At 36.0% G+C, this 27,173-nt stretch overlaps 1 protein-coding gene across 2 annotated transcripts; it reads left to right on the plus strand.

Moving 5' to 3' along the window:
- LOC106053500 (forkhead box protein J1-B-like) lies at window positions 1–26,684 on the plus strand. Of its 2 annotated transcripts, none has more exons than XM_013209060.2 (4): window positions 1–452; window positions 10,717–11,117; window positions 18,159–18,421; window positions 23,444–26,684. In XM_013209060.2, exons 2-4 carry the CDS (start codon window positions 10,910–10,912, stop codon window positions 24,233–24,235), a joined length of 1,263 nt encoding a protein of 420 aa, XP_013064514.2. In that variant the 5' UTR covers window positions 1–452; window positions 10,717–10,909; the 3' UTR covers window positions 24,236–26,684. The 2 variants fall into 2 exon arrangements, with proteins under 2 accessions (XP_013064514.2, XP_055876874.1); XM_056020899.1 differs by lacking the exon at window positions 1–452 and adding an exon at window positions 4,994–5,275.
- The last annotated feature ends 489 nt before the right edge of the window (window positions 26,685–27,173 follow it).

Raw genomic sequence — 27,173 nt, forward strand, 5'->3', positions numbered from 1 at the left:
GTTGCCTCGGTACGAACAGGTAGACCGCTCAATCCTCGCTGCGTGGACCCATTCTGGAACACGTCTGGCAGTGGCACGCACACATACACACAGTGGAGGGAAACTGATCACAGGCGGACCGGCTCCCGCGCCTCGTTGAATTGTGTGTTCTGGACTTGGTCTGAACTTTCTTGCATAATTAATTCAAGAAAGCTAGGAAAAGTGTGACTACAATATTTTTTTTTTACAGTTTTAACTCTAGCCTTTAAAAAAAAAAGTAAATTGTAGATATTTTGTATTGTGATACAACTTCTAAAACAAAGCGAAACACGACAGAGGCGATTGTAGGTCACTGGAATACAAGTTTGGACTAGCGCTACAGGTGATCAGCTGTAGGTTTAAAAAGTAAAAGAATGTCACTTGAGTTTTAACTGAAGCCGAAGAGAGAGATAGAGAGTTCAGACACAACATCAGTAAGTATAGACTAGATCTGTAAGTAATTTGTCATAGAAACACATAATTATTTTCAGTTAATGAAACAACAACAGACTTTAGTCTGGCCATTAATTTCTCTACAAGCCATTGATACCGACTTGTCTAATGCTGTTGGATTATATTACAAGACTAAATCTTTATTGTTTCTGACAGCCATATGCTGAATAAGAAACAATATATGAATACCCTATAAACAGAAATATAACAGGTATAAAAAACAACAACAATAATTTCTAAGCGACTTCTTTTATAATGTAGTGAAGTTCTTAAAGCCACTACAGGCAGACTAAAGACAGACAACAGACAGACTACAGACACTCCAGCAGAAGGCAAGTCTACTAACCTCTGTACTAACTACAAACATGTATAAACGTTTAATAAGGCCTCTAACGTTGACTTGTAATATTGACGAGAAACAAAGTGTGGGAGCCAAGAGTTAATTTGTGGGAGCTAAGAGTTAATTTGTGGGAGCTAAGAGTTAATTTGTGGGAGCTAAGAGTTAATTTGTGGGAGCTAAGAGTTAATTTGTGGGAGCTAACAGTTAATTTGTGGGAGCTAAGAGTTAATTCAACTATAAACTAAACAAGTTGAACCTACTATAACTTTTGTTATCTATTTACTTAGTCATGCCTTTTAATGCTGTTGTGTGTGTGTGAAAATAACGACAAACTGGTTTCTGTCTTAATCCCAACAAACTCTTCAAAGATGTCAGTTGTTCTCTTACATTACACAGTCTCTGCAGCCTATCAGATCTACTTTGGCCTCGGCACACTTTTTTAGTCAAATCTTTATTAGCTGTGTTGCTTCATAAACATTTATTACCTTAAATAATTTCATTCATTGATCTCTGTTGATACGTGATCAAGCCAATCCGACTGTTCCTCAGTACGATACACAAAGAAGTATAAATACTATATGTAACTTGTATGCACAAGAACTGTCACATTATTTATCATTTATTTTATTTATTGGCCTCCTTCAGTCGTAGAGCGGCTTTGGTCCATCTCAGAGCACACTTCCTCATGTGGCTGTGGAGACCTATATTGGAGAGACACTCCCGTACACAGATAGCGCAGGTTAAGGGGGCTTTCGCTTTGGTGGTAGAGGAGCTGACCATTTTTCGCATGGCACGCTTTTCTTCTAGAGCTAAGCCTATGTTTTTTCGCTGTCCATAGCTTTCTTGGTCACTGACTCTCCCCATCTAGTGCGGTCTAGGACGTAATCATCTTCTTTTTTTAAATAACGTCTGTATTTTATAAGATAAGATAAGATTAGATTTGGTTTTCATATTTTGTTATTTTTTCATATTTATTTTTTTCTTTATTAACATTATAGCAGTGTATTTGTGTGTATCAATGTGATATAAATAGTCTCCAGGTAATTATGTATGAATTTGTGTTGCAATTTATTACTCTGGGATGGACATATTTTAACTGACAAGGCGGTGAATTTTAATCATTATAAACCAAAAAGAAAAATGGTTTTCGACATCGCGATACCACAATAAGGAAAACTTGACAGTAAAAACAGAACAAATTATGAAAACCTAATCTTATCTTATCTTATCTTATCAAACACAGACGTTAATTAAAAAAAAAACGAAGATGATGTACGTAATCTCTTAGAGATTAAACGACCATGGACATTATTTGCTGTTATATCAACCAAGCGGATAGTGACAACTGACTTCACAAACACATTCGAGTCCCCAAACATCCTGAAGAAGATTCTCGTTGCCTGTCAGAGGACAGTACTGCTGCAGACCTGCCACATCACCAGAAAATTCCTCAGTGGACACTGTTGAGGGGAGACTACACTGAATTTTGTTTCCCTTTAACGTAGTTCTAGTCCATTTTCTCCTCAACAGCTATAGACCTAAAAGCCGATAGAAAGCTATACAGTTCATAACCCAGATGTCTTTGTAGGCTAACTGAACTCCTGAAATGGTTACAAATACACGTAAGCCTCTACATTTAGTGGATACAAATCCAGTTTGCGATGAACAAAATAATGCGTATACTAATGCTGAGAACGTTTGAATTGTTTCGTTAAAATCAAAACTATAACTTCACTTGACGATTATAAGGGATTCTCTTCGATTCCGAGGATTAATGGCGAGTAGATCATTTCATAGGACTACACAAACCTAGTTGCAACTTATCATAAAAGAACATTGGATAGGATATTTATTCATTCATAATAGACATAAGGTTTCATTACTTCGGTTTATGATTCAGTGCAATTGTAATGAAGAACATGTTTCTAGACTCCTCGCTCTCTCTTTCTTTTTTTTCTCGTTCTTTCTCTCTTTCTTGCTCCCTCTCCCACACATTCTTTCCTCACTCACACACACACAATTTCTCTTTCACTCTTTTCTTATTTTTTTTTCTCAAGCCAAAAAAGTTGGCACTGACTGCAAGGTATGTCACTAAAGATCGAACTACTTAGACTTTGGTGTGTCTGAATTATTTACTTCACTCTCCCACCTCAGTGCTCTGGAGCGCTGTCAATATAACCTTTCTGTGTAAATAATTCTGAAGGCTATGTCTTAGATGCCATCATATAAAAGTAAGTAAAAGTTTCCGCACTGGAACAATCGATAAGTACAGTCAATATAAGACCTTTTTTTTCCCCCTAAGTTTTTTTCCCTCTCAAACTGTTTTAATTCCTCGCCAACTAAGCAGAATTAAATGAGGATTTTAAAAAATGGCCTACTTATAAGGTTTATAATCGCTATCATAAACGGTCTAATTATTAGTGAATTGGCATGGCATCTCTGGATGGATCTTTGTTGTTATTTTGTTCATCGATACACAGCGCGCGCACACACACACACAGTAAAAGAACTGATTTCAAATTCATGAGAGTATTCTTCTAATATTAATGTTGTAGTGTGCGATAAATTTGTATCAGATTCAGATGATTTGTCATTGTCATATGTCATCAGACATCAAATAATTGTTCATTGTCATAACATGTCATCAGATATCAAATGATTGTTCATTGTCATAACATGTCATCAGATATCAAATGATTGTTCATTGTCATAACATGTCATCAGATATCAAATGATTGTTCATTGTCATAACATGTCATCAGATATCAAATGATTGTTCATTGTCATAACATGTCATCAGATATCAAATGATTGTTCATTGTCATAACATGTCATCATATATCAACTGGTTGGTCAGTGTCATAATATGTTTTTAGTATACAAATGTCTTAGGAGCGACGAAAGATTTCCTTAACCAGGCAACACGCAGCTTATAGATTTAATAATTTATGGCCATTTTTGTAGAGGTTTGATGAAAATGACAAAGTTGGTGTAGACATACTTATCACAATGCTAGGTCTATTATTTTTATTTAGGCTAAAACTTAACATTTGGCAATACCTCGATCAAAAAAATAAAATCTTACTAAAGATTAGGCACACTTCGGTTATTATGCTTTTAAATCAATATTTCATAACAATAATACTATTATTAAAGAAACAAAGTGTGCTAAAACGAACATATTTACGTTCGTATATTTGATTGAAGTTTGAATTGCTTTGAAACTACGTAATTCTTGAAGCTATGCGTCATTGCGCTTCTAGTCCGATACGCGTATTTCTCCACCAATTTCTACTCTAGTAGTTTCGACGACGAGTTATCTATCTTTCACGCTCAAATTCTCGCTCAATTCCCTAGTCCCATTAAGAATCGGACGTCAATCTAGGATATCAGATTATCTTTGGACGTCAATCTAGGATATCAGATTATCTTTGGACGTGATGAAACATGTGAAGAATAAAAACGTCTAGTGGACTGCTCCCATCTCCCCAGAGGACTAACACACGTGACGCGTTGACCTCTAGTGCTAGTACCGCATTATCACCCCTACACTAATAACTTGTGCTGTGTGTTGAAGACAGATCCAGGACCAGGGGTGAAGTCTCTCATGTCACAAAGACTGGAACCTCTTCCCATTACTCACTACCATGTAATGTATACTTTACATAGTACATGAGTTAAATGTATTGTGATGTATATATAGAGCTAAATTGTTCCGTATTAACGCCAGTAATGAAGTAATAGTTTGTTTTTAAGTGAAGTTCAAATAGGTTTAGTGCATGAACAACATATGTACACAAATGTAGACCTTATCTTATCATTTACAGACGTTACTTCTTCAGAGAAGATAATTACGTCCTACGTGTATCCACGTGTCAGCCTAGTCGTGCATGTTAATTAGAGACTTGATTTTCCTGGCTGATTCAGGCAACCCGTTTCATGCTCTAATGGCACTAGTGAAGAGGGAGCACTAATAAAGAAGTATGCATATCAAATATAGGAGTGTAACCCACTTAGAAACAATGTCATCAATCAGTTGATAGTTCATTATTGGCTTTTTGTTTTGTCAATGAATCCTATCATTCTTTCCTTATTTTACAATTTACATGAACACAAAGTGATTTTAAAGGACGTTGAACTTAAAGCTATCAAGCATGATACGCGAATTGGAATTGGGAAAAAAAAAAGGTATGGACTCAAGCGGGTGGAATCGGTTCAAGTATTTTGGATCGATAAATGCGTATCGATACAGCATTTGTTAACCAACTTTATAGCGCCTTGAATTTGTCGATGGCCGATTAATTGATTGTGGACCGGTAGCAGACGTCAGCAAAAAGAAAAGCTCAGACTGTGCTGTGTTTAAACACGTATTTAAGTCTACCCGGCATATACCCGGCGTAAGTCAGAGAAGCCCGCGTTATTTGATTGTGTAACAGCTGACAATGTATCAATCGTGCCACTGAGGTAGGTTTGAGCGTCTGGGCCTACAAGATAAATAGTTCCAGTAAATTTGTCCGCCACTATTTCACAATGGATTGAAAGAACGTGGTAGTTCCTTACCTAAAGAGCGCGAACAAATCACTTTTCTGTTAAAACATTTCAATTAAACACACATCTGACAATTATTATTTTTTTTAGCTAGCAATCTATACGATTGAATTCAACCATAATTTTTTAATTGTTAGCATATTTCATACTTCGACTTTTGAGATTTTGCGAGACTTGTGCCTCGGTAAAACCTTGTGTACTTATCCTTTATGATGCTGCTAATGTTTACATATAGTTGTCAAGTTTATAAATCAGCTATTTAGTATAAAAAAAAACAACAAAAAACTTTTAGACAAACGTCTCTTACTTGGCTGGCTTCCTGTTTCTCGGGCTGGAAGAGAGGTGTGTGTGTGTGTGTGTGGGGGGGGGGTGAACATTGTGATAGGGGAGAGAAGCACGTCGTTCTAGTTCTATTTTAGTAGTTTGGTGAAAGTGTTTTTTTTCTTTGGACATAAATCTAGGCCTTATTTGCTTGATCAACTTGGCGCTTGGTTTTTTTGTTTGTGTGTGGTCTAATGACGATTCGCTGGTGAAAGGGATTCAACAATAAAGCGTGGCGTCGCAACTATCGTTAGTAACTAAAACTATTTATAAAATCAGACTTATCTTATCAAAATGTTCCTCAGACTTATCTTATCAAAATGTTCCTCAGACTTATCTTATCAAAATGTTCCTCAGACTTATCTTATCAAAATGTTCCTCAGACTTATCATATCAAAATGTTCCTCTAACTAGTTCTAGTTTCTAATGAAAGAAAAATGTGAAACACAATTCGCCCATCGTTCTACCTAGTTAATAATTCACGCACTCGAATTGTGGAGCTCTTTGGCTAGGCCTATGACGTGTTTTTTTACATTCATTTCTCTGTTGTTGTTTTTTCCAGTGTGTGAGGGGGGGGGGGAATCAATATTTGGCCTACACTTTGATACGCATTTTACTCCCCCCCCCCCAACCCCATTTTTTAAATTCATTTCAGGAATGTTTATTTTATTTTTATTTATTTATTATTATTTTTTTTTGCTGGTAGTTTTGAAAAGGGGGTCGGGAAACTGATATTGTCTCACGCTTTTGGTAACTAACTACTAACTAGTTTCCCTGAAAAGTGTTAACAAAGTTTCACACAATTTTTTTTTCTGGAAAATACTAATGGAACTAGGAACTACAGCCTGCCCAATTCCATTTCTATTTTCTACTACATGTTTATAAAGTCATACCTATAAATTACCTTAAATACAATACAGCTTTGACTCAAGTTAGATATTTGTGCAACGTCTCGAAAATAAAGCGAACTTACTTTTAATTACTATAAACTAATAAATAAATTATGTACAGGTTTTTAATAGACATGACTAGTCCGTATACCTGACGTACCAACGAATATAATTTTCTTCTTAATATTTATAGTCATCTAATGTAAAATGTAGCCCTGACTATTGTCACATTGGCAGGATAACTATATAAAACATTTAAATGTTTTTTTTTCAAAGGTAAAATGTAAAGTTTGCACAAGTAATTAAAACCCCCACTACATTCAGAAGACATAAAGTAGCCAATGCACATATTTGCACAAAGCTTATATCAACTCTATTTGTCTGGTTCAATACTTGATTACGTTATTTCATTGGCGTACACAATATACTCATCTATTTTTTTTAAAAATAGTTAATTTACTACTGGTTGTTAATTATTTTGTTTGATAACAACAGGGAAATTACTCCTTCAGTTTTCACAGCTATGGTTAAATATGTCGGATTTTGTCCTCTTAATAATTGTACACCAACTCTCTTATCAAGTTGAAAACACTTATTTATTGCACGTAACAAAACATGAATCAATTTGAAAATTAACTAATTAGTGATGTAATTATTGGGGATTCATTATTTTGTTTGATAACGAAAAAGAGAAACAACTTCTACATTATTGAGATATATTGTGGTAAGTTCGGAGTTCTTCTTATTTAAGTTTTTTTTTTTTAAAAGGATTTGTATGCTACCCGCTTGAGTATGACAGTGAATTCTTAATTGCATTTTAACGATGTAAACGTGACGGACAAATGGTTGACAATTTGTTGCCTACGGGGACCTCTAAAGATGACGTGTCACTCGCTCTAACATGTAGCCCTCCTCTTCGTCACCGTGCGTAATAAATCAACATATAGGGAAGAGAAATACAAAGTCAACTACTAGACATTCTCTTGACATGTCGAACCAATAGTGAGAACCATCTCTTGTGAGCCAAGTGAAACATTTTTGTCGGGAACGAATTGTCGTTGAACCAGTTTTGAGTGAACACTTGCCGTGACACCACATTTGTTAGGGGCAACATGGGGCTGGCTGACACCTATTGGAACAGGGAATTGTTGGGTCACAACTGAAAACTATTTTACAACTTTTTTTTTTTTTGATCGTATTTCTGGGCTGTTCGATTTCCTCTGTGAATCGGTTAAATCATACGTTCATGAAGTTCTTAAAATGCAGGTTTTAACAAATGTTTCAGTTGCTGGTGGTTGTTATTCCAGGCTATATCTACGTTTTAGAACTTAGTTACAAAATGTGTGTGCCAAACAGTTCAATGTGTTGCCTAGATCTACACTTCTACAATCTTATTGTTATATCATGGACTTATTGGTTGACATGTTAGGCACCTATTAATTACCAAATCCCTCCCCCCCCCCAACAACCTAGATGTAGATCTACTATGCCAGGTGTTTCATGAGACTCTATGGATTGATTGTTGTCACACGAATCACTTTTTTTCCCGTCAGATCTTGCAAAACTTCGCTGTAGTGATTGAAGACTTGTGCTCGCACACGACTATTGTGTGATTTGATATGCCCCCGCACGATAATTGTGACGGCACCAAAGGCGGTCCCCCGCGTCTCCATTTACCCTCCCCCTAACCCACCCCCTTCCCAATCTCCATTTCCTATGAACAGGAAAGTAGTTGATCTGCTAGTTAGCAGCCCCTTCAAAACAATGACGTCAGCCAACTTCCGGGCCAAGCGTGAAAAGTCTTCAACCAAACGCAAAGCACTACTGAACGGGTCGTTGGTTTAAGGCAGTGATTCCCAAAGTGGTCTATATAGACCCCCAGGGATTTACGAAGACTTCCAAGGGGTCTACGAAATTGAAAAGATAAATTGGGGGTCTATGAGATGTCCACAGGGGTCTACGATAATATATTTCATTTAAGCAGGTCGTGACTTTAATTTTTACACTCCATTAATGTAGGCTAATTATTTTATACACTAATATATGATTTATACCTTGGTAAATCCTTTAAATATTTATCCTGCTAATCAAACCAAAGAACTGTTGTATTTATTATATTTACTTATTTAAAAAGCTTAATTTGTTTTCTACATGAAACAGATGTTCAACAAATTGAAATGTAGACCGTCCAGCGTTGATCTAAAACTGGTATTTATTCCTTCCTTGTCAAACAATCAGTTGCCTAAGTGTTTTTTTTTTATAATGATACGAACCAATTACACTGAAGTATCATCTGAGACAATGCTACCCTGACAAAATAGATACAGATTTGAAAACTTTCAAACACTCAAAGATAAAGTTCTGAATAGACCCACAAATCTCTCTTGACATCATATAGAGAAGACGATAGAGATACAAAAAAAATTGCAAAAAAAAAAAGCAATACAAGTTAAGCAGGGGGTCTACTGAAAAGCAGAAAACATGGCAAGGGGTCTACGAGACAAAAAAGTTTGGGAACCACTGGTTTAAGGTTACGCCTCTAGTACTGGTTCAAACAAAGTTAATTTAATTTTTTACAATCACGATGGAATCAATCAACGATACTAAAGTTTGATCGTAAGGTGCACATGCTCTTTTTTTTTTTTTTTAAAGTTGTTGAAGGCATACTCTTTGTTATTTGCTACGATTTCTTTACTCAATTGTTCAACTCATGGAAATCAATTGAAAGGAAAAGAAAGGAAGAATTCGTCAAAAACGAAATGAAGGCCGAAAAGAATTTTTGTGTGTGTTGTTGCCAACCACTGCCTTCGATAGCTCACAGAGAAGACACGACACCAAACACAAACAAAACAGACATAAGAACTCGTTTGTTCTATAAGGTATTCAATCATTGATTCAAATCCAACTTTCTGATGTGAACTTCACTTGTAATGTTGAAAGGCCAACTGGTAGGAAGGTGTAGAAGTTTGTGTGCTGTCGTATACTTCGTTTACTTGATATTGTCTTGTTATGTAAGACCTTCATCAATGATAACAAAAAATATTATTGTTATTATTATAAATACTAGTAATACAAGTTACATGATCAAAAACGGAGTAACAAGCTACATTAAATGAAAGTCGGGAGTTCTATTTCAGCTTTTCCCAATGCTGTTTTCTGTGTTGTAAATTTCAGTACTTAGAGACACGAACTCGGCACATTGTTGTAATTTCTAGTTGTATCAGTTCTTATACAAATAGACAAAAGGCTTATCTTTGGAACTTTATCATAGCACTTTGACCCAAACAATCTCTGTGTAAATTCCTAATATAAATTTGACAAGCAACAATGAATAACATTAAAAATATGTTTTTTTCTTTACAATTCCTCTTATTAGTTTGCAAACTCTCTATGGGTTCAATGGAAACTGGAAATGGGACACTGGGTGGACACTGATCTCGAAAACGGCTATAACTGTTTTCGTAGACATTTCTACAGTTTATATATAAAACTTTGGTTTGACCGTTATAATTTTTCAAAATATGATCATATTAAAATAAAATTTGGTCTGAAGATCTATATCTTGAATACACGTCAGTGGAAATTAGACGTTCAGGAACATTTTACGCACCATCGTATGCATATAATACTTAAACTACTTGTACAATTCTTCAATGTACAACATCAATACTATAAAACCACACAAGTATCTTGTATGTCATATTTATAGCTAGACCCAGTATTCTAGTCTAGTTTACTGACTTTTAATGTTACCTAGTCTAGATCTATATCACAATGCTATACCTGAAATACTCTGAGTAGATTTACACATGATCCATCCGCGGGTTATCAGGATTATTATTAATTTTTTGGAGTGAGGGGGGGGGATTGTCTATGATTTATTAGTTCTTAAGAACAAAGTAGGCCCTAATCGCTCTTACAAAAAGTCACCATCTTTATAAAGGAGGAATCGTCTTGTAGAAATAAATTTAAAAAATGTTGTTTTTGTTTTGTTTTTTGGGATACAATAAAAATGCTGAATAGAACCTAGTAAGGTTAATTATCAATATCATTGCGGTACTGTAATTGTTAAATAGGTTTAGGCTTATCCCCAAATCCTTCAAAGAAATACTTTTTTAAACATTTCTTTATATTTTGTTCGGTTAGCCAAGAGAGATAAAAAGGACAACAAAAGAACAAACTCTTCACACTCAATGATCTTCTACACAGACAGCTGACAACAATCGGATTCTCCTGGACAAAGACAAAGTTTTCCAGCCAGTTCACTTCTACAACATCGAAACTGAAGTACCCAGTCATTCTCGTGCAGGAAGCACCTGCCACGGCGCCCCTCACTGTCATGTCCGCAGCAGCGTCGCTTGCCAGTCGCCTCCAGCAGAACTGGATGGCCAAGTATCCTTACGACTCTTTACAAATTGGCGGGAACCTGGACGACAGTTTGACCAGTCTCAGCTGGTTACAAAACCTGAAGGTCTCGGAAATGACGCAACCCAGGCAGAACTCTAACAGCTACGGCTACGACGGCAATAAGAACTTGATCAAACAAGGTAATTAGTCTAGGGAATGTAATTAGTCTAGCAAGGGAATGTAATTAGTCTAGCAAGGGAATGTAGTTAGTCTAGCAAGGGAACTTAATTAGTCTAGCAAGGGAATGTAGTTAGTCTAGCAAGGGAATGTAGTTAGTCTAGCAAGGGAACTTAATTAGTCTAGCAAGGGAATGTAGTTAGTCTAGCAAGGGAATGTAGTTAGTCTAGCAAGGGAACTTAATTAGTCTAGCAAGGGAATGTAGTTAGTCTAGCAAGGGAATGTAGTTAGTCTAGCAAGGGAACTTAATTAGTCTAGCAAGGGAATGTAGTTAGTCTAGCAAGGGAATGTAGTTAGTCTAGCAAGGGAACGTAATTAGTCTAGCAAGGGAACGTAATTAGTCTAGCAAGGGAACGTAATTAGTCTAGCAAGGGAATGTAGTTAGTCTAGCAAGGGAACTTAATTAGTCTAGCAAGGGAACGTAATTAGTCTAGCAAAGGAACTCCAGGCTCATTTAATTAGACAAAAAAAGACCAAAGATGAAATTTACATTGAAAGATATTCGTTCGCTTATCTTCGTTTCATGAATAAATGTTACTTTTATGTAAAGTTTGATATCAACTAGCTTTATAAAATTATTGTAACAGATCTCTCGTATTAGAACAGGGGAAGTAATAAGTCTTTGTTCTATAAAAGTATATATCAGCAATCACATGGTTTTCTTTTATGAAAAACGTCATTTATTTTTAAGTTTAACGTTAAGTACTGTATTGACTTAAGTACTGTGTTGACATAAGTACTGTATTGACTTAAGTACTGTATTGACTTATTGACTTAAGTACTGTATTGACATAAGTACTGTATTGACTTATGTACTGTATTGACGTAAGTACTGTATTGACTTATGTACTGTATTGACTTACTGACTTAAGAACTGTATTGACTTAAGTACTGTATTGACTTAAGTACTGTATTGACTTAAGTACTGTATTGACTTAAGTACTGTATTGACGTACTGACTTAAGTACTATATTGATAACCCATCGATACTATGGATCAATAGTTCCATTTCATCTGCTCTCTTTGTGAAATCAACTGGAATGAACGACCGATTAATTAATCTAGTTCTTCTTTGTTCTCATTATTATGTTAGAGGGTACTTCTCAGTAGTTTCCAGATCAGCCAGCTCTCCATATAGTTTTTCTTCTATAGAAGTGTTTTGGGGCCAGTGTCCCATCATCATCATATGATGAAAAATGCAGTTTCGAAAAACATGGTCGAATTCTCTGGTGACAATTCACGATGTCAAATTTCACTCGTCTCACTATTCAGCTTCTGGAACATGTCTTTTCATTCTGTTGTGTCCAAATGAAAAACAAAACAAAACTTGGAGGTCTGTCCTCAAGCCCAGCCTCCTTCTGTTTTTTTTTTAAATATTTAAATTCACAGTTTTTCATTATTAGTCTAAAAAGAAAGGGACCAACAATTTCACAATGAAATTCTTACATTCACTAATGGTATGCCTGAAAACTTTATGAAACTGCGTTACTTAAACTTTTTGTCAAACTTTTTCTCACTATCTGTTACGTTCCTTTCTAGAATGAGACTCTTTAAACAGTACATTAACACTAAAACAACAACGTCATCGCTTAGAACTCATTTTAATTCTCATGAACACTAGAACACTATTTCGTTTCTATTTTCTCCATTTTCTTTTTCTCCTCTCCGTTCAACACGCATTCGCACCATTTCACATTTACATTAACATGCGCACGTAACACCCCCCCTGTTTAACAAGTTCGATGTACATCGAACGTCCAAAATATAAATTGTCACATATCTTATCAGCCTATTCCAAGTTAAAACTACTTTAAATTCTCTGTAACATAGAGAACCATAATGTACTACAAAACAAAATCATACACAATGACATATTAATACCAATACAATTCTAACATTAGATTTAACATATAACATTTATATTCACCCATTGTGACAGTAACAATCACAATACTAATTGTTATTATGAACAATTGACACATATATATATCCATGCATATCTCTATGTAATCATGCAGATTTCGTTAATACCACTCCCCGCCTATAATTCAATTTAAATCTATATCTGTTCACTAATCATTGTTGTGTATACTCCCAATTGGACAATCCTCTGTGGAATATCTACTACACTCCGTGCCAGAATTTACAATTGTAAACAATAAAATAGATTAATTCTTAACAGCATGTAAGTAATCATTATATACCCTACACAATCTCACCAACCTAAGTACATCGTGATAATGTATCTGCCACAACATTTTCTTTCCCTGGTATTGTCTTAATCTCAAATTTATAGTCCATCAGTTGTAATGCCCACCTAGCAATTCTATTATTACCACATTTATTTAAATTAATAAATGCCAACGGAGCATGATCAGTCCATAATTGGAATTTAGCCCCCATCAGATAAAAACTTAGCTTCGTTATGCACCACACAATTGCCAGCCCCTCTTTTTCAATAGTTGCATAGTTTAACTCTGCAAGGGTTAGTTTCCTGCTTACATAAAAAACAGGGTGTGCAATTCCACTATACTCTTGAATCAAACAGCCCCCTATAGCTATGGATGAAGCATCCGTTGCCAAAATAAATTCTCTAGTACTATCGGGCAATTTTAATATTGGGTTTTCAGAAAACACCCTCTTAATCTTGTCTAGCGATCTTTGACATTGTTCAGACCAAACTATAATGTTAGATTTCCCTTTCTTGGTAAGATTTGTAAGAGGTTCAATCATTTCTGCAAATTTTGGAACAAATTTTCTATAAAAATTGCATAGACCTAAAAGGCTTCTAATTTGTTTTTTTGTTTTTGGTACACTAATATCCATTATTTTTGCAACTGTTTCTTCCAGTGGTGTAATTGATTCATTTTTTATCTTGTATCCCAAAAAAGGAATTTCACTAAGTCCAATTTTTATTTTTGTTGGTTTCAATGTCAGATTGTTTCCCTTGATAATAGTAAATACCTCTCTTAGACTCTGTAAGTGTTCGTTCCAATCCTCACTAAAGATGCAGATATCATCCAAATAGCAAATAGTGTCTCTTCTGTGACCCAGTATCTTTGCCATCATCCTGTTAAAAGTGGCTGGGGCATTTACTAAGCCAAAACTCATCACATTCCACTGATAGACTCCGAATGGTGTCTTAAATGCGGATAGTGGTTTAGCTTCTTCCTTTAGAGGTACTTGCCAGTATCCTCTAGAAAGGTCCAACGTGGTGAAAATTTTCGCTTTTTTCAATTTAGTAAACATTTCCTCTGCCTGTGGCATTGGGAATGGGTCAAATTCTGTAACTTTATTTAGTTGGCGGTAATCTACACACAGTCTAATGTTACCACATTTTTTTTAACCAGTACAACTGGTGCAGCACATGACGAATTAGATGGTTCTATCACTCCCAATTGAAGTAGTTCATCTATTTCTTTCTGTAATGCTTCTCTGTGATGCAATGGTACAGCATATTGAGGTAGTTTATTTGGAACTCTGCCTGTTAATTTGATATCATGTTCTATGATATTCGTTCTTCCTGGTACATCTGTAAAAATATTCTTAAAATCTTCTAATAATGTTGTTACTTCCTTAGCTCTGTCTGACGAGATTCCCTTCACTTCCACATCTTTCCATGTTTGACTGGCATCGGTTGAAATTGTTTCTATGTGTCCCAATCTTTCTTCTGTCTCAATGTCTACACTTACGGATGTACCCATGACCAATGGGTCTTCTTTACTGCTTTTTTCCCTTTTTTGTTTCGACCTAAATTCTTTTAGCATATCCACATGAAATATTTTCAGCCTTGAATCAATATTAATTTCATAATCCACATCACTAATTTTCCTTGTTACCTTATAAGGACCCAACCATTTCGTAAATAGTACATTCTCCTTATCCTTTAGTAATACCAAAACATCTTGACCTACTTCTAGTTTGGTCAATTTCCTGTGTTCATTCACCCTAGACTGTGTTAGTTCATTTTTATCAAGCACATGTTTGCTCGCTTCCTCACAAGCCTTTATTACTTTATTTCTAGTTTCTGTCACTATATCGTAACTTTCTTTATTTCCAACATGTTCTTGTGGGAGTATTAGTTCTTTTAGGATTGCCATTGGGCCTCTTGGATTTCCTCCATAAATCATCTGAAATGGCGAATACCCCGTGGTTTCGTTACGGCTCTCTCTGTATGCGAAAAGGATTGAGGGTAATGCCACATCCCATTCTTTGGGATTGTCATCTGCTACTTTCGACAACGCTTTCTTTAACGTACAGTTAAAACGTTCACAAATACCGTTGCTCTGCGGGTGGTACGGGGCTGTAAACCGTTGCCGAATTCCAAACATTTTCAAAAATGTTGTCGTTAGTTGGCAGTGGAACTGTGTGCCCCTATCTGACAGTACCTCTTCAGGAAATCCAAACCGTGTAAATAATGTATATAACGCTTGAACTATATCACTGGCTTCAATTCTTTTTAGTGGGATCGCTTCTGGCCATCTTGAGCAAACGTCTATTACAGTTAGAATATATCGATGACCCCTATTTGATATCACCGGCATGGGTCCAATCAAATCAATCGCAATCTTCCTAAATGGCCTTTCTGGTATATCTACCTTTTGTAATGGAGCTCTGATTTTTTTAGTGCCTTTCATTTGACAAACTTTGCACGACAACACATAATTTTTGATGTCTTTGCTAATAGATGGCCAATAAAAGTCCCTAAATATTCTTTGTTTTGTTTTGTGAATTCCCATGTGGCCTGCATATGCTTCATCATGCCCATTCTTCAATATAACATTTCTAAATTCAGCTGGTACAACAACCTGTATAATTTTTCTTCCTTGTGACTCAATTTCTCTTACCAAAATTCCTCTTTCTATATAAAATCTTCCTCCTCTACCTCCTTTCTGGGCCAACTGACGCATCTCTGGGTCATTTTTTTGTTCTGTAATAAACCTTTCCTTGTTGAATACTACATCATTAAGTTCTAATGTTTCTGAGTTTCCTATTAATCCTTCTTTTTTTTTTCCTTATCTGGTAACTGAAATAATTTTTCCAGATCTCCTGCATCCAGGTCCTTACATTTGGATCGAGTAATACTCATTCCGAAACACTTCTTCCAATTTCCCATATCCTTTTCATTGCAATTCTTTATACCTGGAATATTTCCAATAATCAAATCAATATGAGCATGGTCTATTACACATGCATCCACAATTCCAGTAAAATATGGTGTATCAATTTTAATTCTAGCAACTGGTAATTGTACAGTCTTCCCATCAAACATCACACAATTCCTGGTTTTGCCGGTATATTCTTGTTCTTCTACTAATTTCTTATTAACACCCACAATTGTACTGCCTGAATCTCGTATCGTCCTTGCTATTTTGTTTCCCACGAAAGTCTCAAAATACTCAAGGCTTCCTGCACATGTTAACATTGAAAGGCTTTGATCTCTTCTATCTCTCACTCCGCCGTATCTTCCCTGTACATTTCTTTGGTATCGCCCTCGGTTACTATAAAAATGTCCTTGTCTACTACCCATTTGGTTCCTTCCTTGTCCTCTAAATCTATTTTGTTCATCATATCTAAATCGTCTTCCATTGTTGATGTAGTTGTCTCGTGTATCTCTTGTTCTGTTAAATGCAACTATTTCTTCTATGTCACTGCCTCTGGATAGTTTCTTATCGGGATGTGCCACTTTATAAGCCCTTATCAGTCTCACTATGTCTTCTATGGCTTTTGGTTTCCTCTCCAACAAAAATATTTTTAATTCCTCCTGACACTCATAAATTGCTTTGTCTATCATTAGAAATGTCTTTAAACCGTCAAAGGTCTTTTCTATTTTAGCGGTTTCAGTCCAATTTTCAAAACTACTGGTCATTCTGTCCAGGAATGTCTGTGGGTCATCATTTGTTTCTATCGCACAGTTAACAAATTGTTCACGGTAATACGCCTCTGTTTTTCCGTACGTTCGTAGTAATTGTTCTTTCACCACGCTATAGCTGCTCTGGTTCATGCATATCTTCGATGGAACCTCTGTTACGAATGACTTCGATAATAAGAATGACCATTTGTCTTCGGGGTATTCCAGTTCCCTCATTTCAATTTCAAATTTCTTCAAAAAAATGTCTATGTCCATTTTAGCTTCTTCGAATATTGCACCTTTATACTTTGCTAGTTTGTTCCCTGTAGTTTCCCCTTTTCTTTTATCACTCTCTTTTTCTTGGGTTGTTTTTAACTTTTTCTCGGCCGTCTCTTTTTCGAACGCCAATCTCTCTCTTTCAATGGCAACTAATTCGTTTTTCTTCTCCCTTTCAATGGCTATCTTTTCTCTTTCTCTTTTGTCCTCCTTGTCTAATCTTTCCTTTTCTTTTTCTCTTTCTCTTTTGTCCTCCATGTCTAATCTCTCCTTTTCTTTTTCTCTTTCCATTGCTAATCTCTCCTTTTCTTTTTCTCTTTCCATTGCTAATCTCTCCTTTTCTTTTTCTCTTTCCATTGCTAATCTCTCCCTCTCCATCAACCTTTCTTGTACGTATTTTCTTAGTTCTGCCCCTTCAAGCTCTAACAACCTTCCCTCTTCTTTCAACGCTGCTACCTCAGCCTTGTCCGCCATTTTCTATTACTATTAATCAAATAGAATAGTATCCTATCACTAGATCTAGACTATATAATATGATATCTCTACTATCTGTTGACAGGAGATCAACTGTGTATAACGGACTACGTAGGTTTTACCTTTACGTTGGGCGCCACTTGTTACGTTCCTTTCTAGAATGAGACTCTTTAAACAGTACATTAACACTAAAACAACAACGTCATCGCTTAGAACTCATTTTAATTCTCATGAACACTAGAACACTATTTCGTTTCTATTTTCTCCATTTTCTTTTTCTCCTCTCCGTTCAACACGCATTCGCACCATTTCACATTTACATTAACATGCGCACGTAACACTATCAAAACTTTGAAAAAGTACAACTACCATATTTTTGTTTTTGTTGTTTTTTTTACACCAGAAGTGACATCCCCTTCTGTCTTGACTGTCCAACACACCAGACCGGATTCACGGGTACCAGTTGGAGAAATAGCGCCATCAGGTTGCCTTCCTGAGGGAGTTGATTACAAGAATAACCCGTATATTAAACCGCCATTTTCTTACGCCAGTTTGATCTGCATGGCCATGAAGGCGACCAAAAAGAACAAGATCACCCTCTCCTCTATCTACAACTGGATTACAGACAATTTTATGTACTACCGTCATACCGAGCCTAGCTGGCAGGTGGGTGAAATCTTGGTTAATAGATTGAAATTCATTGTAGATTTCATTTCTTTTGCACCTCATTCTACTGGTCTCTCTCTTTCTCTCTCTCTTTCTTGTCTCTCTCTTTTCTCTCTCTCGTTTTTCTCCCTCTATTATCTCTCTCTCTTTCGTTTCTCTCTCTTCTCTCCATCTCTTGTCCCTCGCTGTCTCACACAAACATAAAATAACTTTTTAACAGTGTCTGTTTTAAAGTTCAAAAACAATAAAGAGACTCTCCTCAGACAGATACAGTTTGTGCAGTAGAGTTGGTCGTAAGGGGTGTGCTACGTGCTTCTAAAAGTTCCCATTTCAGACCTGGCGATCTATAGGGCAGATGATGTTAAGTTCATCAGTTTCTTTGGCCAAAGATTAACGAGCGAGCAGGATGTCAAGTGGCCAACTCAACAACTAAAGTCACGTACCCATTAGAGTAGGGTGCACTCAGGGGCTCCCTAAAAATCCCGAAATTCAAAATCACAGTCTTCGCCGAGATCGGAACCCAGTACCCCAGGTTCAGAAGCTTAGAGCTTAACTACTCAGCCATCGCGCTCCCTTACTTGTTTGTAGTTGGGCAAAATTTGCGTTTTGTGAATTTAGTGGGGCAATACGTTGTGTTTTGATTTAGTGGGGCAATACGTTGTGTTTTGATTTAGTGGCGCAACAGGCTGTGCTTTGTTAATTTAATGGGGCAGTAGGTTGTGTTTTAATTTAGTGGAGCAATAGTTTGTGTTTTGTTAGCTTAGTGGGGCAATAGGCTCTGTTTTGTGAGTTGAGCGGGATAGTAAATTATTTATGTTTTGAAAAAAAAAAATCAAAATCTTTTGTATAATTATTCATTTGTTGGTGGTTGAAATATTCTCAAAGCACTTTCGACACGTTTCAAGTGTAAACTATTTGAATTACAATTGAGGCTTTATTTAGTTATTTAGTTTGTTTATTTGTCTTACTTTTTGAAAAAAACTTCTTCAGATATCTTTGATTCAGCCACATGTTCTTATTCTGCCAGGTTGAGTGGTCGCCAAGTTTGTTCTTTATTCTATCTAGTGCCATTCCCGCGGTCTCACAGGGCGTATGGTTTAGGTCGTAAGAACCATCATTTATGAAGGAACGGCCAAACTAATTAAAAAAAAACAAAACAAACTCAGTTGCAAATTTTCAATCATTTAATTGCACACATCAATGAAATCTTTTGAAACGGAGTCTTAAGAAATCGGAAACTCAAATCAATAGAATTGAACTTATATTCTGAGGGAATTACAGCTCATGACTAGGCCAATGGTTTGAACACACTCATTTTTAAATTGGTAAAAAAAATAATTATTGATTCTGTTTTATTAAAAGGAAAAACCGATTATAATCGATTCCGATGGGTTGAATCTAGAATCGAGTCCAAACTGAAATGTACATAATAAAACTGCCGGAATGTTGCCGGACCAGTTAGCCACTCCACTTCCGAGGGGCCATTGTTTGGTCAGCTCACGAGTTCCCAAGAAGCTGAGACTGAATAGAAAGTTACCAGACTGGTCCAAAATATTTGTCTTTCAATGTTCACACGAACTCATCGATCTAGCTGACTCATCAAATACGTAAAAGATACTTTTCCAAGTCGTTTATTTTGGTGGTTGTTTGGTACATTTATGTAGAAATTATGCAAATAAAGAAAATCTCTTTTTAGCGGCCCCCGTAAGGGGAAAAAGCCGCTATTAGGTTTGTGCAAAATGTCCGTCTGTCCGTCTGTCACACTCAGATCTCGAAAACTAGAAGAGATATGAAAAATATTATTTCATCATTAAATCCGGATTGAAAAGTTTAGGTGCAACGGCTACTTTTGGTTTTCTAAAAGCAAACCGTTTAATTTATAAAATTAATTATGCAAGCGATTTTTTCATAAAAATACACCAATTCTAAAACAATTACGTAAATGTAAGGGAGGCAATGTTACAATATGCTAACAAAGATGGACAATTTTTGTGTATTTTCAGTATCACTAAGTCAAATATATTTTTAAAATGTACAGGAAATGTTTACAACAAATACAAATAATAGTTAAAGGCGTTTTTTCTGGTCAACTAGCTGCTAAAATTAAAAGAAAACATTTCTGTTTGTTTATAAAGGCTAATAATGCACTTTGTATGTAAATATCACGCACATTTTTTTAAATGGACTTTTTATGCAGCGATTTTCGTGCAGTAGCGTAACGTCGCAACATGATCAGGTGCTAAACCAATTCCTTAAACTTTTTTTAAAAATCAGATTTTATTTATTTTTTGTTTAGTGCCCCCATCCGAATAAAAGAAGCTTATTTTTGTGCGTTTTGTCTGTTGGTCGGTCTGTCCGTCACGATTAGATTTAAAAAACTAGAACTCTAAAAGCTATTGAAAATCTGATTTACCCTTTAATGTTCCTCCCATAACATCTCAATAGTTTTAAGTATCTAAAATTGATTGTTCCGGATTTTTTTGTGCAAAACTAATCAACGCCAACAAATGTTTGTTTGCTCTTCTAACTTATATTACATTCAATTTCCATGCTTAAACGTTGCAAAAACACATTATCAATAATATGTTGTTCCGTTTTTTATGTAAATAGCATATTAATGCTAAATCATAATCTCTATACTGACTTATATTTCATTAAGTGTAAAAATGTTCCGGATATTGTTTTATAAAACATGAATTATGCCTAATGATTGTTTGAAATCGCATAAGGCTTTTAAAAAAAGTAATTTACTAGAATTGATTACTGAAAATTACTTTTTAGACATTTAATTTTCTTGTAAAACATAACATAGAAGTTTTGTAATCGATAAAGAAAGTTCCGGATTTTGTTTCTTACAAATCGTCGCCAGAAATTTCCGAATTTATTTAAAAATCTACTAACGCCAAATAATTGTTTGAACTCCCTCTTCTAATTAATAAACAAATAATCTTCTCATTTACGAAATAATGTTTTTACGGATTTTTATGAAAAATATTTTAACTCACTACTCTCTTACAGTACATTTAACTTTCTACCTAAAACATTAAAAAATCTAATTATCGTTAATATTATGTTCCGATTTTTAAGGAAAACAGAATCCAAACACCAAAGTAAGGTATGAAAATCTCTCCACGTGGCTGTAGTACATCTAATTTTTATACGAGACCATCCAAAAAATTTAATTAACGGTATTACATTTATCTGAAATTCTCTTTTTCTTTTACTATTTATACAAACATCCGGAACAATCTATTATATAAACTTTTCAATTGTGTTCATACCTAAAAATTATTGCGATGTTTTGAAACGTAAAATAAAGGTTAATCAATTTTTAATAACTTTTAGTTGTTTTTTTTATATCAAGATAACGGACAGACCGACTGACAGACAAAACGCAAAAACAATGTGGCTTTGATCCTTTTTAAATAATATCTATTAGAACTCAGTGCACCAATGTCTATGAACCCTCGTTAAATATCTCGTGTAAATAAAGACATTTTTTTTATGGTACCGGTACTAGCCTATTGTGAGGTAATGGAATTTTTTTTCTTTGACGTCATATGAATGGACTTTTAAATGTAATGTTAAAAGAACGCACTCGGTGCACCAATGTCTATTAAACCTCGAAAAAATTGCTTGTATTAATGAAAACATATTTTAGTCTAACTAAGCCGTGTGACGTAGTGTTTTTTTTTTCCTTTGACGTCACACGGAATGAATTCTTTAAATGAAATGCTAAAAGAACGCACTCGGTGCACCAATGTCTATGAACACTCGAGAAATGGCTCGTGTTGATAAAGGTGATTTTTAGTCTAGCTAGGCCTTGTGACGTAGTGGTTTTTTTTTCCTTTGACGTCATATGGAATGAATTCTTTAAATGAAATGCTAAAAGAACGCACTCGGTGCACCAATGTCTATGAACACTCGATAAAAGGCTCGTAATGATGAAGGCGATTTTTATTCTAGCTAGGCCGTGTGACGTAGTGTTTTTTTTCCTTTGACGTCATATGGAATGAATTCTTTAAATGAAATGCTTAAAGAACGCACTCGGTGCACCAAAGTCTATGAACACTCGATAAATGGCTCTTATAGATGAAGGCGATTTTTAGTCTAGCTAGGCCGTGTGACGTAGTGTTTTTTTTCCCTCTGACGTTATATGGAATGAATTCTTTAAATGAAATGAAAAAAGAACTCGGTATAGTAATGTTTATTAAGCCTCGTTATGTGACTCGCGTTTAAAAAAGGAATGATATCTTGATTTAGATCTAATCTAGATTTTTTAAACTAGATCTAGATTTTTATTACAGTATATCTAGATCTGGATTTATATTCTAATTAAAATTATTTTAGAGTCTAGATCTAGAATTTCTAGATCTAGTTTAGACTAAAATAGACTAGATTAAGATGTAGAATTTCAATTTCTAAACTTAAAGTGTAAAAAAAAAAGGGTAGATTTTCATTTCCAAACGTTTTGATCAATATTGTAATGTTTTAATATACTAAAACTAATCTACTATTTTTTTTTATTAAATTTAAATTTAAATTTACGGCAAATGAATCTTTGAAACATTATTACTTTTGACCATCGGATGGCTGCCTGGTCGTGCGGTTTGCGCGCTGGACTGTCGTTCAGATTTATGGATGGCCCAGGGTTCAAACCCTGCCCGCTCCCATCCCCCGTCGTCCTGCGGGAGGTTTGGACTAGGAAGTAATTATCTTCAACTCTGAAGCAACATCCGAAACGTGTAAAACATTTTACATCAAAATTAAATCACCTCTTGAATATTATTTGCGAATATGCAGATCCGACAGGGATCCGACTTCGACGGGGGCCGCCTCTGAGTTTGTGTAACACAACCTCTCTTTGTAATCTTGTTTTCCTTTGTATTTTTTTATCCCCCTCTCCCGCCAAAAAATTTTTTTTTACAAATCTATAACGTAAGATATAACATGTAATTTAGCTAGGGTCTGCTGAATCTCTGTATAAACTCGTTGTTCAAATTAAACACTTTTCTTCTTCAGAATTCGATACGACACAACCTGTCCCTAAATAAATGCTTCGAGAAGGTTCCACGTCGAAAAGATGAGCCAGGGAAAGGTGGCTTTTGGCGAATCAACCCGGACTACTGCGACATGGTGGAGAACGGCGTCTTCAAAAAGCGGCGAGGCAGCCGAGAAAACATTCCATCGCCACCCGTCAAGCGACTCCGACAGGAAGACGAGGACTACCTCAGCGTGGTCGGGCTGAAGAGCAGCACCAGGGAGGACAAGTTGCTAAGCAACGGTTCAACAAACTTTTTTGGTGAGGATGACGATGAGGAAGAGAACTCTCTAACTTTGAGGGAGGATTTCAACTGGACCTCGATCCTAAGTCAGCAGATCAACATTGATGGGAGAAGTATTAAAACTGAGCAGATTCTGGACGACACTGAGTCATCTCCCTTCTTAGCGCTCAGCCCGCCCAGTTCTGAGACCAACTCGGACGATTTGGGTCTGGATGATCTCTTCTCCACGAGCGATACTTTTTCCCTGCGGCCTGACTTTCACACCAACGATCCCCTGGACTTGACCGTTCACGGCGTGACCATCAAGCCCCCAGACTGGTGGAGCTCCGACGACAACGCCTTGTCTAGCAGGAGGAACAACAACACTACCACCACCAACAATAGAGGTCTCCACACACCCAGGTCACAGACACCTGAGCCAGATCACTCGGACTCCCTCTGGGGAGACAGCCTAGGTTTAGGATCGAGTGGTAACCAGTTCGATATAGAAAAGCTGTTTGAGTTTGGCATCCCGAGTCCACTAATGTAACAAAATACATTGAGCCCAAAACAATTAGACAATGTAACATTAAATGATTTAATTTATTAATTGAGATTAGTATATTTCCAAGGGAGACCACAACAAAACCACAGCATGATAGTGATGTCTAGATAAGCTAAGTTCTAGACATTCAGCATGATAGTGATGTCTAGATAAGCTGAGTTCTAGACATTCAGTATGATAGTGATGTCTAGATAAGCTGAGTTCTAGACATTCAGCATGATAGTGATGTCTAGATAAGCTGAGTTCTAGACATTCAGCATGATAGTGATGTCTAGATAAGCTGAGTTCTAGACATTCAGCATGATAGTGATGTCTAGATAAGCTGAGTTCTAGACATTCAGCATGATAGTGATGTCTAGATAAGCTGAGTTCTAGACATTCAGCATGATAGTGATGTCTAGATAAGCTGAGTTCTAGACATTCAGTATGATAGTGATGTCTAGATAAGCTGAGTTCTAGACATTCAGTATGATAGTGATGTCTAGATAAGCTGAGTTCTAGACATTCATTTTGATTGTACATAAGTATTACAATGGGTGTTATCCGCACTGACCCATATTATGTATTTCCTTTGTAACTGCAGCCGTAATGTGTACAATGCTATTATAAAGTAATGAACGCATGAATTATAAAAATTGCAGTGTTAGATCCATTTATCTAACTGAGCAGAGTTACATACTATTGAACAGATTCGAGATGTTGGCCAGGGTGTACGCCTAATATGAATTTGTTACTTGATTTGTGTGTGGTGTTTTTATTATTTTTTTACTGGGTTTAAAACACTGTTATTTTTATATTTTATTAAATCAATATTATCGTGAAGCAAGTTATTTAATAAGAAACAAGCCCAGAGCTAACTAACGGTCCACAACACAAAACCTGATATGTTTGAATAGTGGCTTATGATTAGAATTTACTTTGATCAATAATTCTACGGGGTGTGCTGAGCTGTGTTTTACTGATAGTGTGATTCTCAATACATGATGACACAACGATTAATGCCCTAAAAGTTCCTTGCAGTATTATGGGAGAAATAAATGAGGAATGTGAAATTGTTCCCTCTTGCTATACAATGTACATAGTGACATATTTATTGTGTGCTTTTTAATTATTGAAACCAACAGGTTTCTACAAGACCCTAATAGTATGTATATCTTTTCGTGTATTATCTTCAGCGTGTATGTGTACGTGTACGACTTTATTTTTAATCAAATGGTTTAGTGTCTTATGCTTTAAAAAAAATTAAATGTAATATAGTTCATTTATAATTTGTAAAACTTCTTTAGATATTATAGCCTTTAATTAGTATGTAATGTATATCTTTTTTTTTTTCAAAAAATCTGCAAAGCTTTTCGATAATTATGAGAAATAATACAATGAAGAAATGAAATTCTAAAATTAACAATTATTTACAACTTGATATATCATATCGTTGAAATAATTATTATTTGGCAACTTTCATTGGCCTCCTTCAGTTGTAGAACGACTATGGTTCATCTCGAACACTTTTCGTGTGGATGTGGAGCCCTACTTTGGAGAGACACTCCCGTCCACATATATTGCCCTACTTTGGAGAGACACTCCCGTCCACATATATTGCCCTACTTTGGAGAGACATTCCCGTCCACATATATTGCCCTACTTTGGAGAGACACTCCCGTCCACATATATTGCCCTATTTTGGAGAGACATTCCCGTCCACATATATTGCCCTACTTTGGAGAGACACTCCCGTCCACATATATTGCCCTACTTTGGAGAGACATTCCCGTCCACATATATTGCCCTACTTTGGAGAGACACTCCCGTCCACATATATTGCCCTACTTTGGAGAGACACTCCTGTCCACATATATTGCCCTACTTTGGAGAGACACTCCCGTTCACATATATTGCCCTACTTTGGAGAGACATTCCCGTCCACATATATTGCCCTACTTTGGAGAGACACTCCCGTCCACATATATTGCCCTACTTTGGAGAGACATTCCCGTCCACATATATTGCCTTACTTTGGAGAGACACTCCCGTCCACATATATTGCCCTACTTTGGAGAGACACTCCCGTCCACATATATTGCCCTACTTTGGAGAGACACTCCCGTCCACATATATTGCAGGTCAAGGTGGCTTTCGCTTTGGTGATAGAGGAGCTTGCCATTTTTAGTATGGCACGCTTTTCTTCCAGAGCTGAGGTTTTGTCCTCCATCCGATGAACATGTCCGAGCCAGCGCAGGCGGCGTTGCCGGAGGTCTATAAAGATGTTGAGATGACCCGTTCGCGCTGATTGTATTTATATTCCAGGTATCATAGAGGTGGGTAAAGTAAGTTCCCTTACAGATTTGCGGTCTATACGGCTGATGATGTAAAGGCCATCTGTTTCTGTGGCCAGCGGTTTACGACGGTGAACTGTGGCCAGCACAAAAAAAAACAACGTATAAAGGGGAGGGAAATGGAACAGACACTAGAAGATAAAACTAAAGTCTAGTGAGACTCTTTAACAAGAATATCAAATGAGACAGAGTACAGACTTTATCCATTGATACTTAATTCCTTTTATCTATTTTCATTGACACTTTTACAATTAAATATGGCCTCTTTTCAGCTTTTTTTTTCATTGTTCAATGTAGCCTTCTATCAAGTTACGCTGAAAAAAACAAACAACTTAAAAATTATCTTGCTTTTAATGATTTGTTTTATTTTTTATTGATATGCAAGATATATAATTCATATTGAAGTAGGCCTATGTGGACCAGTTAATAGCATATATAGTATTTCAATGTAAAAACAGAGTAATGAAATAATGAAAAGCTTTGGTGATATTTTTATCTGCTTTGACTGAGTGATTCAAATGATTGTGAACTGAAATATTATCAGAGTGATATTATGACTAGAAGATTTAGATGTTGAATTTAGTTGTAGA

Source organism: Biomphalaria glabrata, chromosome 2, assembly GCF_947242115.1.
Source record: "Biomphalaria glabrata chromosome 2, xgBioGlab47.1, whole genome shotgun sequence".
In the NCBI taxonomy this organism is placed as follows: domain Eukaryota; kingdom Metazoa; phylum Mollusca; class Gastropoda; family Planorbidae; genus Biomphalaria; species Biomphalaria glabrata.